Here is a 12,595-nt window from a genome sequence, read left to right as displayed (position 1 = left end):
AAAACGCGACTGTGGCACATCGCTAAGCACGCGAGGATCCAAAAGAACAAGATTAGATGATAGAGGTAACAATCTCCAGTCCACGCAGTGTCCACGTAAGGTTTTTCCCACGCGAGGAGATCCGAGAAAGGGCCAAAACTGTCACTTGCTAAGGATCTCAAGAATTCCGAGCCAAAAAACGCGACTGTGCCACAACTCTAGACACGCGAGGATGCAAAGGAGCAAGACTGCATTATATAGGTGACAATCTCCAAGTCACGCACTGTCTACGTAGAGATTTCTTCACGCTTGAGAAACCTTTCAGGAGATCCGACAGAGGGCCAAAACTGGCACCTGTTAAGGATCTCAAAGATACTGAGACTAAAAGCGCAATTGTAACGCTAAAAACGCGAGTTTGCAAAGGAACAAAACCATATGATAAATGCAACAATCTCCAGTCCACGCACTGTCCATGTAGAATTTTTTGCACGCGTAGAAAACGCACGAGGAGTTCCGAGGAAGCGCCAAAACTGTCACTTGCTAAGGATCTCAAAGATTCCAAGACTAAAATCACAACTGAGCCACATCTCTAAACATGAAAAGCGCGCGACGAGGTCATGGGGGAGGGCCAAAACTGTCACCTGCTAAGGATGTTAAAGATCCCGAGAAGATCCCGCGCGAAGATGCAAAAGAACAAGACTGCATGATATAGGTGACAATCTCCAATCCACGCACTGTTCACTTAGACATTGTTCCACGCGTGAAAAACCCGCGAGGTGGTCACGAGGAAGGGTCAAAACTTTAACCAGCAGAGGATCTCAAAGATTCCGAGAGCAAAATTGTGAGTGTGGCACATCCCTCAACGCGCGACGATGCATAGGAACAAGACTGCATAATAAAGAAGACAATATCCAATCCACGCACTGTCCACGTAGAGATTTTTCAGCTCGTGAAAAACGCACGAGGAGATATGAGGGAGGGCCAAAACTATCTTTTGTAAGGAGCTTAAAGATCTCTAGATCAAAAACGCGACTGTGCCACATCTTCAAACGCGCGACGAGGCAAAGGAACAAGACTGCATTATATAGGTGACAATCTCCAATCCACGCACTGTCAACGTAGAGATTTTTTCACAAGTGAGAAACGTGTGAGGAGATCCGACAGAGGGCCAAAACTAGCACCTGTCGAGAATTTCAAAGATCCTGAGACCGAAAACGCGACTGTGGCACATCGCTAAACACGCGAGGATGCAAAGGAACAACACTACGTGATAAATGTAACAACCTCCAGTCCACGCACTGTCCACGTAGACATCTTTCCAAGCGTTAGAAACGCGCGAGGAGATCCGAGGAAAGGCCAGAACTGTCACCTGCTAAGGATATCAAAGATCCCGAGACCAAAAACGAGAATATGGCGCATCTCTAAACGTGCAAGGATGCAAAGGAAGAAGACTGCATCATATAGGTGACAATCTTCAATCCACATACTGTCAAGGTAGACATCTTTCTCGGGTGAAAAACGCGCTAGGTGATCCAAGAGAGCGCCAAAACTGTCACCTGCTAAGGATCGCGAAGATCCCGAGACCAAAAACGCGAATGTGGCGCATATCTAAACGTGCGAGGGTGAAAAGGAACAAGACTGCATGATATAGGGGACAATCTCCAATTGACAAACTGCCCACGTAGAGATTTTTTCACGCGTGAAAAACACGGAAAACGCACCTGTTAAGGATCTTTAAGATGCTGAAACCGAAAACGCGACTGTGGCACATCGCTAAACACGCGAAGATGCAAAGGAACAAGACTACATAATAGAAGTAACAATCTCCAGTCGATGCACTGCCCATGTAGAGCTTTTTGCACGCCTGAAAAACAAATGAGGAGATTCGACAAAAAGCCAAAACTCTCACTTGCTAACGATCTCAAAGATTGCAAAACTAAAACCGGGACTATGTTAAATCTCTAAACGCGCGAGGATGCAAAGAAAACAGTCTGCATAATATAGCCAACAATCTCCAATCCACGCACTGTCCACGTAGAGATTTCTCCACGTGTAAGAAACGCGCGAGGACATTTGACAGAGGGCCAAAACTGGCACCTATTAAGGATCTCAAAGATCGTGAGACCGAAAACGCGACTGCGGCACATCTCTAAGGATACAAAGGAACAAGACTACATGATGGAGGTAACAATCTCCAGTCCACGCACTGTCCACGTAGAGAGTTTTCCACGCGTGCAAAACGCGATTAGAGATCCGAGGGAGGGCCAAAACCGTCACCTGATAAGGATCTCAAAGATCCCGGGACCAAAGAGCGCGAATGTGGCACATGTCTAAACGCGCGAGGATGCTAAGGAACAAGACTCCATGATATAGCTGATAATCTCCAATCCACGCACTGTCAACGTAGAGATTTTTTCTCGCGTGAGAAATGCGCGAGAGAATCCGACAGAGGGCCAAACCTGGCACCTGCTAAGGATCTCAAGGATTCTGAGACCCAAAACGCGACTGTGGCACATCGCTAAACACACGAGGATGCAAAGAAAAGAGACTAAATGATCAATGTAACAATCTCCAGTCCACGCACTGTCGACGTAAAGAGTTTTCCACGCGTGAAAAACGCGCGAGAAGATCCGAGAGAAAGCCAAAACTGTCACTTGCTGAAGATCTCAAAGATTCCGAGACCAAAAACGCGACTATCCCACATCTCTAAACGCGCGAGGATGCAAAGGAACAAGACTGCATGATATAGGTGACAATCTCCACTCCACGCATCGTCCACGTAGAGATTTTTCTACTGCTAAAAAACGCGCGAGGAGATATGAGGGAGGGCCAAAACTGTCACCTGCTAACGATCTCAAAAATCTTAAGACTAAAGTTGTGACTGTGGCACATCTCTAAACGCGCGGTGTTGCCAATGAAGAGGACTGCATGATATAGGTGACAATCTCCAATTCACGCACAGTCCAGGTAGAGATCTTTCCTGGCGTGAAAAACGCGCGAAGAGATCCGAGAGAGCGCCAAAACTGTCGCTTGCTGTGGATCTCAAAGATTCCGAGACCAACAACGCGAATTTGGCACATCCCTAAACGCGCGAGGATGCAAAGGAACAAGACTGCATAATATACTTGACAATCTCGAATCTACGCACTGTCCAGGTAAAGATTGTTCCACGCGTGAAAAACGCCCGAGGAGTTCCGAAAGAGAGCCAAAACTGGCACCTGTTAAAAATCTCAAAGATCCTGAGACCGAAAACGCGACTGCGGCACATCGCTAAACTCGCGAGGATGCAAAGGAACAAGACGTAATGATAAGTGTAATAATCTCCAGTCCACGGACTGTCCACGTAAAGATTTTTCCATGCAAGAAAAACGCGCAAGGAGATCCGAAGGAGGGCCACAACTGTCACCTGCTAAGGATCTCGAAGATCCCAAGACCAAAAACGCGACTGTGGCACATCTCTAAACCCGCGAGGATGTAAAGGAACAAGACTGCATGATACAGGTGACAATCACCAATTTACAAACTTTCCACGTAGAGATTTTTTTACGTGTCAAAAACGCGCGAGGTGGTCACGGGGGAGGGCCAAACCTGTCACCTGCTAAGGATCTTTAAGATCCCGAGACCAAAACCGCGAATGTGCCACATCTCTAAACGCGCGAGGATGCAAAGGAACAAGACTACATGTAGGTGACAATCTCCAATCCAAGCACTGTCCACGTAGAAATTTTTCCACGCGTGAAAAACGCACGAGGTGGTCACCAGGGAGGACCAAAAACTGTCACCTGCTAAGGATCTTAAAGATGCCGAGACCAAAATTGCAACTGTGGCACATCTCTAAACGCGCGAGGATGCAAAGGAACAAGACTGCATGATATAGGTGACAATCTCCAATCCACGCACTATCCACGTAGCGATTATTTTACTGGTGAAAAACGCGCGAACAGATATGAGGGAGGGCCAAAACTGTCACCTGCTAAGGATCTCAAAGATTCCGAGACCAAAAACGTACATGTGGCACATCTCTAAACGCGCAAAGATACAAAGGAACAAGACTGCATTATATAGTTGACAATCTCCAATCTACGCACTTTCCACGTAGAAATGTTTCTACGCGTGAAAAACACGCGAGGTGATCTGAGGGAGGGCCAAAACTGTCACCTTCTTGGGATCTTAAAGATCCTGAGACCAAAAACGCGACTGTGCCACATGTCTAAACGGGCGAGGATGCAGGGGAACAAGACTACATGATCTCTAATCCACGCACCGTCCACGTTGAAATTTTTCTACGCGTGGGAAACACGCGAAGTGACCCGAGGGAGGGCCAAAACTGTTACATGCTAAGGATCTCAAAGATCCCGAGATCAAAAGCGCGACTGTAGCACATATCTAAACGCTCGAGGATGCAAAGGAACAAGACTGCATGATATAGGTGACAATCTCCAATCCTGGGCTCTGAGGACTCATGGGATTTTTAATGCAAGATCTAGAGTTGTTGAGAGGGGTTACGGAGGTCTTCCTGCTGGGGAGGGGAGGGGGCTTTGCAAGAAAGTTTGATTTTTCTTGAGGGGGTGAAGAAATCGGAAATCGGATTATCATTCTTTCCTTACCTATGCGGGCTCACGTAGACTGGAACTGACCTGTTTCGCGGGAAAAGAAGCCTAAAAATAGAACAGTCAAAAATGCCGTGACATGTGTTATTTCTGACGGATGAGCTGCGAAGAAAGCCGAAATAATAATTTTGCCGGCACGGGACATAATGCGGCCTGGGCTCCAGGCCGGTGCATCATGAGTAGAGAGAAAGGGGTATATAAGGGGGAGTGTAGCACGTGATAGTCATCTAGGCCTCTGAATCAACCCTGTTGAGAGCTCCGTTTAATTTTTTAATTTTAGTTTTTCAGGTATTTTTACAGCACTTTCGACAGTCGTACCTTTGTAAAGCCTCCGTAGGAAAGGCTTCCAATCGCCGGAGCATGAGTCATGGTCCCTACCCAGACTTCCTGCTTTTTTCCCAATGGGTTTTTTACAGCAGGTTTTTTCTGGCCTCCGTTCTAATCGCACTTCTATTGTTAGCGGTTGGTCAGCTCCGTTATTATTATCCTCTTCTGTACTAGCGTTCTTTACTTGTAATTCAGTTTTCTAGTTTACTAGCCTAAATTGTACGATATATTTGTATTTTGCCGGAGTTTTTGGTCCAAAGTAGTGGACAACCCGGCCTGACCGGCATAATATGCTTGTCTATGGGGTTTTTGTCCAACGTAGCGGACACCTCAGCACTCTAGTTATAACGGCAGTCAGATGTAAAGCTCGTTTGGTTTGCGTTATGTTTGTGGACTTCCTACGAGCATATGTAATAACTGTGCTCAGTCGTCAAATACATATTGTATTCACATCTACTCTGAAGATGAGCTTTTTACAAGAATCAAGGACAAGGACAGATTGTACAAGTCGTCGGTGATAGCAGTTTATACCTGTCTGATGAACAGTTATTGGATGATTAATGTAGATTCTTATTCGTGTAGTTGCTGTAATGTAGTTTGGGTTGGTCCTTGCCAGGCCCTCCCCAGATAAACTTATTTGCCTATTAGCTGAGTGCGTGTTCATTCGTTGTGAAGTGGAGACAAAAAAGCCTTAGTATGGTAGTTCCACGCTCCTAGTGATGGGCTCCTGTATGCATGTGTTGCTGATGGCATTCAAAGCAATAAAGAGAGTATTTTTTTTTGTAGGCTTAAAAATAACATCCATGATTTTTTTTAACTATAACATCAGAACATCGTGAAGCCTTCAAATTATTGTTAAAACACAGAGTCAAGACTGACGTATTTCACACTATTTGCCCTCGTATCCTTGCTTACAAAGACAAACAAAGCAGTTATTTCCGTTTATACAATAACCCAAATTATTCTAGCATTTTGATTGGTTCTCGCCTATGATCTATTAGAGGACAGACGCACAATTGACGTCATCATTACAAAGTTCTTTCCTCTGTTTTTTTTTTAAATGGCGGAAAGTTTTGAGAATTTAATTAAAATTTTACCTGACTGGACAAAAGATAAGGTACAAAAAAGGTCTTGTCGAGTAATTGAACAGATACGAGAAGCAGGAAGAGAAAAGAAAAAGCCGTTTCTTTTTTAGAAAATAACTCAGAAAAAATACTTGAGCAGTCAGTCTGTCGGCAGTCGTGCGAGACTAAACCAAACACAAAATTCGTCTTGAAATTACTTTAAGGTAAAAGCTATTGCTTTGTCTCGAATTTAACAAACTCAATAAACAAAATGTTTATGAGATTAATTTATTTGAAAAATTCAACTTTTCTCAGTCTCAAAATGATTGTTGGCACAGATTGATTTCAGGAATGAAACATCAAAACATCACTTCTTAAAATCAGTGAAAATAAACACATAACCTTGCTTTCCGACGGTAATGTTCAAGTCCGTATCAGGGCACAGCAGCGAGCAAAGTATAGTTCGCTACAGCTCACGGCCAACTGTACCGCAGCTATAGGGTGACTCCGACACTATTTCAAACTGATTTAATAATCACCAACCACAGGGAACACAAATTTCCACCGTCGCTAACGCTCTTTTCATTCAAAACTCGAATTAAGTGTTGACCTCAACCGCAAGTTTTCCTAGCGTATTTTTTCAACTCTTGCAATATTCAAGGCAAGGTCCAAGCTTTTCGGCTCACAGGGCTGCTCTGGTTACAAAAACGGACTTGACATTTCCAGGAGGGTGGTAAAGGTGGGGTACCAATCACGCATCACGCTGAATTCTTCTATTAAATGACGCATCACGGATAATTTTTTCACTAACCACGCGTCACGTAAAAAGAAGTGAGTACATCGCCAATTTTACTTTCTCGACCCCAAAAGCGTCGTTAAAAGAAGAACTTTGCCGATTCAACCACAAAAATGCATCGGCAAATATGCGACCTCTTACGCGTAAACGTTCCTTACGGTATCCGTTCGAACGGCTGGACGGACGGCAAGTGAACTAGCCTGCGAACAGGCTCCCAGCGAGGGCGGAAAAACAGTCCGGCAGGGGCGAGCCCTAGACCAAACTCGGTTAGTTTGCACTAAACCCATTAACCCAATCGGTAGCCTGTTCCCAGGCTACAAGTGAACGGATAATTTGACTAGCGATAGCCAAATTACTTGTTCCAAGATATCTTACGACCACTACTTGAGTTGATAACCACTGAATATAAATGAGTAATGACTCTAGAAACGATTTAATGAAATGCAAACTGTGAAGGTAAATGTTGGAGATTCATGAAATGTGGGCTGTGTAGGCATGTGTTGGGAATTAATACGATGAAAGCTGTGTAGGTATATGTGGGGGTAAATGAGATGTAGGCTGTGTGCGTATATGTGGGGGATTAATGAGATGTAGGCTGTGTAGGTATATGTAGGGTATCAATGAGATGTATTGCTGTGTAGATATATATGTAGGGGATAAATGAGATGTAGGCTGTGCAGGTATACGTGGGGGATTAATGAGATGTAGGCTGTGTAGGTATATATACGTAGGGGATTAATAAAATGTAGGCTGTGTAGGTATATGTGAGGGATTAATAAGATGTATTGCTGTATAGGTATATGTGGGGGATTAATGCGATGTAGGCTGTGTAGGTATATGTAGGGGATTAATGAGATGTAGGCTGTGTAGGTATATGTTGGAGAGCAATGAGATGTAGGATGTGTAGGTATATGTGCGGGATTAATGAGAAGTGGGCTGTGCAGGTATATGTAGGGGATTAATGAAATGCAAGCTTTGAGGGGATATTGGGGGATATTTAGGGGGAGGGTTGAGGAAGAATACTTGATTATATATCCAGGAGGTGAGGAGGTATTGTTTTAAGAGCGATTAAGAGAGGAGGTATTGTTTTAAGAGAGATTAAGAGAGATGTGTTTATTGCGGTGGAGTTAACTAGCCGCCCAACCATCCGGGTGGTGTCGCATTTATAAAGAGAAAGAACAAAAGGCTTGGCTGTGAGCCAATGAGAAAGCACTGACGTCGTAGCCAAACTGGACAAAGGAGTTTCTGACACCGGCTGGATTTGATTATTCAAAATGGCGGACACACCTTAGTTTAAGGTTATAATATGCTAATTTGCCAAACATTCTTTATATGCACGCTTATGTTCTGTAACGGCTTTGCAATTTATGCTATACATACAGTTATCCATTAAAATTCGCGTTCACCATGTGTATCTTGAATTACAATAGCCAGATTAAGTCTTGATTGATTACGTTCATTTACGGTTCTCTCTACCATCTAATCATTACAAGTTGCAGCGAAAGGGTAGTTCAAATTGCTCGACAACGTCTACCGTCTACGAATGCCTACGAGTGAAAACAACTTCCGGTGCCTCGCCGCCTAAAGCATCACAATTTTCAATGTTATTCCCCTGTGTAGTCTCTCGTTGCTTACACAACTGTCTTCTCGAGCGGTATAAAATGACACCAAACTCTAACGTGTGTTATCGTTTCAGCCCTTTTGGACGATAGCCGGATTCGGATATGGTGTGCCATATTCTCGTGGTCTGATGCACTGCCAAAAATAATCGGTCGACAAAATGGACAAAACTAACACTGAAGCTCACAGTCCTTGTGCAACGTTTAACTATTTTCAATTGACTTATTCCTATAATTTGTATCACAATTATTTGGACTTAAAGTACCATGAGATCCACGAGGATCAAAGATATCAGAGGTCAAGAAAAGGACGAAAAAGACCAGAAAATGGTGTCACGTCTGCCACGATTTGATGATCTTTTTTTAAGACTTTATTTACTATTTACTTTGAATGAATGTGTCCTTCTAGTTCAAAGAACGTTCACTTATCACGGAAATCTAATTGGTAAATCACGCATCACGTGTTTGTAGAATAGCAAATCACGCATCACGTTATGATGTCCCGTCCCGCGTGGTCTCAATCACGCATCACGCTGCTAATTTTGGGGCGATCACGCGTCACGCAAAAACCCTTTGTAAATAACACTCCTGTACGTTTTGAATTCGTCTTTAATTCTAACGATTCACTTAAAACCAAAATAACAAATACAGAAATTAATGAATACGAACTTAAACTTAAATAAACCGAAAATACAACAATACGAAAAACAGCAAACGAGATTACTTACAAGATCTGTACGGCACTCCGGAACTGACAACGACTGAATACAACTGAAAAACTACAACGCTATAAAACGGAATTTTGAACTAAAAGAATAAACTTAACGAGGTTACGTGATAAACAATAGACGATTACATAACACGACCTGAAAAAACTAATTTGCATTTAAAAACTGCACCAAAAAAGGTGTGCAAAAATTAACCTTAACAACAAAGACGAAACAAAAAAGAAAAGGCGACCAAAAACGGAAAAATTTTATTCTCGTGGCTACACCCTTTGCACCCTCTTCCAGTATTTTCTTTAAGATTTGTAGATTTTACAGTTCAATTCTGCTCTCGCTGTAAGTTTTTATTCACGCGAAGCGACGCTCGAGTCAAGTTTGACAGTGGCGTGATTTTCCTGGACCAATCACAATTCTTTGCTACACATAGCAACCAATGAGATTGCCTTATTAACAAATAGTTGCCGTGCGTCTGTTCAGTATTAGTATAAATCTACTAGCATTCTATCACAAATGATTGGCTACGCTACTCACTGCCTATTCTGTAATAGATAGTGAGACGCATAGCAGTGTGCCCTTGTTAACAAAATGACGGCCGCGTTTTGGCGTTCTCGAAGTGTCTTTGAAGAGGACTTAGATAAAGTTTTGAACGATTAATAGATGTACACTAAAACAATTAGATTATTCGCTCTCGATTTCTATGCGTAATAGTTCACCACTAAATTTTCTCCTATTCTTATTGGTTTAAATTGACCACGTGACGCGATAGTGGACCGCGGAGAGACACTATTTAACAATTATCAGCCCCTATAATCCATCAAATATTTTCGCTCGCGCGCAATTGGTCTAAACGCGTCACCTGACCGAATATTCCCCAGCTAAAACTGGGGAATATCCGAGGATATTCCTCAATTTTCAAAACCACGCGTGTTGCGAAAAATATTTGAAGGGTAACAAACTCAATAGCCCCCATTTGGCATGAAAATATGCTCGCATATTTGTCCTTGGATATTATCTGTTCCTCAAGGCCCACAGTTTTCCTCGAGCTACGCTCTCGAAAACTATTCGCTTCTCGGAGCAGATAATGTCCGCGGACAAATATCCGAGCATATTTTCGCGCGAAATGGAGACTTTTGTTTATATAGTTCCTCTACAGGAACACTCTATTGTTTACCTATAGTTCACCAGTAAATTTTCTCCGATTCCTATTGGTTTAAATTGATCACGTGACGCAATAGTGTTCACCCGCGGAGAGACACTTTCAGTCCATAGTGCCCGTTCGAGGAAAATGCCCGAATGGAGAGTACTCGTCCGTGAAAAATTTTCTGTACACAAGCGAGCTTATAAAAAAATAAACAGTTGGAATTGAATTAAGTGGGTTTTGTTTATTTTCCTTTTTAACTTTTACATTTGGTTTTCACGGCTTTCATCTAAAAAAGTTGAAAATAGTTCAAAATGATTTTTGAACTGGCGCGCGGAAAAAAATTTAGTGGTGAACAATAAAGACAATAAAACTGTTGGAGGGATCTGTGCTCATAGTTTTTTAAAAAACGTTTAAAACAGATCTAAAAAAGTAAAACTGTCTCTAAATTTTCGACCGCCTTCTGCGGTCTCTGAAGAAGTCTGATAGTTGCCCCTTGGAAATTTGATGTTCTTAAAGCTAGCATGTTTGCCCTCGAAGCTTCGCTTCTCAGGCAAATATTTGTTTTAAGGGCCCATTAACCGATCTTTTCGAGCCGTTGCTAAGGAAAATTTATTCTCATATAACCTCATCATTTTTGGTTAGTTCAAAGTTAATTCATGTGTTTAAAAATACTGTAGTTGTAGTCAGGCATAGTAATAAAATCTTAAAAGTTGTTGTCACTGACTTAAAAATCTTAAAATAGACGTTACGGCTAAAATACTATAACCTTCTTCAGTGATGAAATGAATGTTAACGGCGTCTAAATGTAAATGAGATGTTTATAAAAATGTGAGGAACTCGCTAGGGATTAATTTAGCATTTTGTAAATGTCTGGAGTATGCGCGTGGTCATTAATTGAGTTCGGTTCGCGAATGGAATGCCACGCTTCCAAGAACAATCTACGCGACCGCAAGGGACAGCGGTCTATGACCTTGACATTATTAAAATCAAATTCGTGGTTGTTTTTCATACAGTGTTGCGCCAAAAGAGAGTTCTTGTCACATGTGAGGACGGCTCTTTTGTGTTCTTTTGTTCTGGATCTCAGTGCTCTGGATGTTTGACCGATGTAAAGTTTTTCACAATTTTTACAATTGATTTTATACACGACACCAGTTGACAGGTCTTGATCGAATTTGTCCTTCGGTTTCTTCAGGATCGAGCCAACCGTCTTGACGGGTTTATGAGCAACATTTACGTCGAATTGTCCCAAAGTTCTTGCAATTTTTTCAGAGATTCCTTGAAAATATGGTAAAGTAACAAAGCCTCTGTGACTTTGTGGCTGATTAGTTTGGGGCTGATTTAATGCTTTAGGTGGTTTGGTTCTTTGACAGCTTTTTTAAGAATTGGTCCGTGTAACCATTGGTTTTGAGCGCGTCCACCACGTGTTGTACTTCGGACTTTTTGTCTTCGTCAGTCGACGGAATATTCTTTGCTCTGTCAAGAAGGGTTCTGGCCACTGAGCGTTTGTGTTGCAAAGGGTGGTGAGAGTTGAAATGGAGATACTTGTCGTTATGGGTTGCTTTTCTGTAAACACTGGTTTTAATTGATCCATCAGTATTTCTAGTTGTCTTTGTGTCGAGGAATGCGATGGATCTATCACTCTCTTCTTCGACTGTGAATTTGATGTGCTGGTTGATCGAGTTAAGATGGGAGTGAAATTCAGTGAGATGCTCACGGGCGAGGCAAACATGGCTATCGTCGACATATCTGTACCACCACTTAGGGGGGTGTGGTGCAGTACTTAACGCTCTCTCTTCGACGTGTTCCATCACCAAATTTGCCAAGATGGCGCTTACAGGTGAACCCATGGGACTGCCGAATATTTGTTTGTAGAAAACGCCACCAAAGACAAAGTAGTTGTTGTCAAGCACGAATTCAAGCAACTTCATGATGTTGTCCACGGACATATTGGTTCTTTCGGGGATGGTCGAATCGGACTCAAGTCTGGCCTTAGTCACCTCGAGTGCCAGTGCCGTGGGGATAGATGTGAAAAGCGATACAACATCAAAAGACACCATGATCTCATGCGGTTCGATTGTACAATTAGATATTTTTCTCACGAAGTCGTTGCTGTTGGTAACAGTGAATTGGCTGCGTTGTAACGGAGACAAAATAGAAGCTAGGTATTTGGAAGCCTGATAGGTGGTGCAGTTGATGGAACTGGTGATGGGTCTCAGTGGGACCTCGGGGTTATGTATCTTTGGTAATCCATAGAAAGTAGCTGGTGTGGCATCAGTGCTTCGGAGTTTGTAGTACAATTTGTCGTCGAGTTGTTGCGCACCGGGATCATGGATT

At 42.8% G+C, this 12,595-nt stretch overlaps 1 protein-coding gene across 1 annotated transcript; it reads right to left on the bottom strand.

Annotated features, from left to right (window-relative positions):
* Window positions 1-11,607: 11,607 nt before the first annotated feature.
* Window positions 11,608-12,318, bottom strand: LOC149117416 (uncharacterized). Its single transcript, XM_089281465.1, has one exon. It carries the CDS (start codon window positions 12,316-12,318, stop codon window positions 11,608-11,610), a length of 711 nt encoding a protein of 236 aa, XP_089137591.1.
* Between the last annotated feature and the right edge of the window lie 277 nt (window positions 12,319-12,595).

Source organism: Orbicella faveolata, unplaced genomic scaffold (assembly GCF_042242905.1).
Source record: "Orbicella faveolata isolate gen_17 unplaced genomic scaffold, um_ofav_v1 contig_12, whole genome shotgun sequence".
NCBI classification, from domain to species: Eukaryota; Metazoa; Cnidaria; class Anthozoa; order Scleractinia; family Merulinidae; genus Orbicella; species Orbicella faveolata.
The sequence above is the reverse complement of the archived record's forward strand: the minus strand, read 5'-3'. Positions and strand labels throughout refer to the sequence as shown.

What these genes read in the sequence shown, in the direction of transcription:
- LOC149117416 (XM_089281465.1), bottom strand. Translation starts at nt 12,318, where the DNA reads ATGGTGTCTTTTGATGTTGTATCGCTTTTCACATCTATCCCCACGGCA.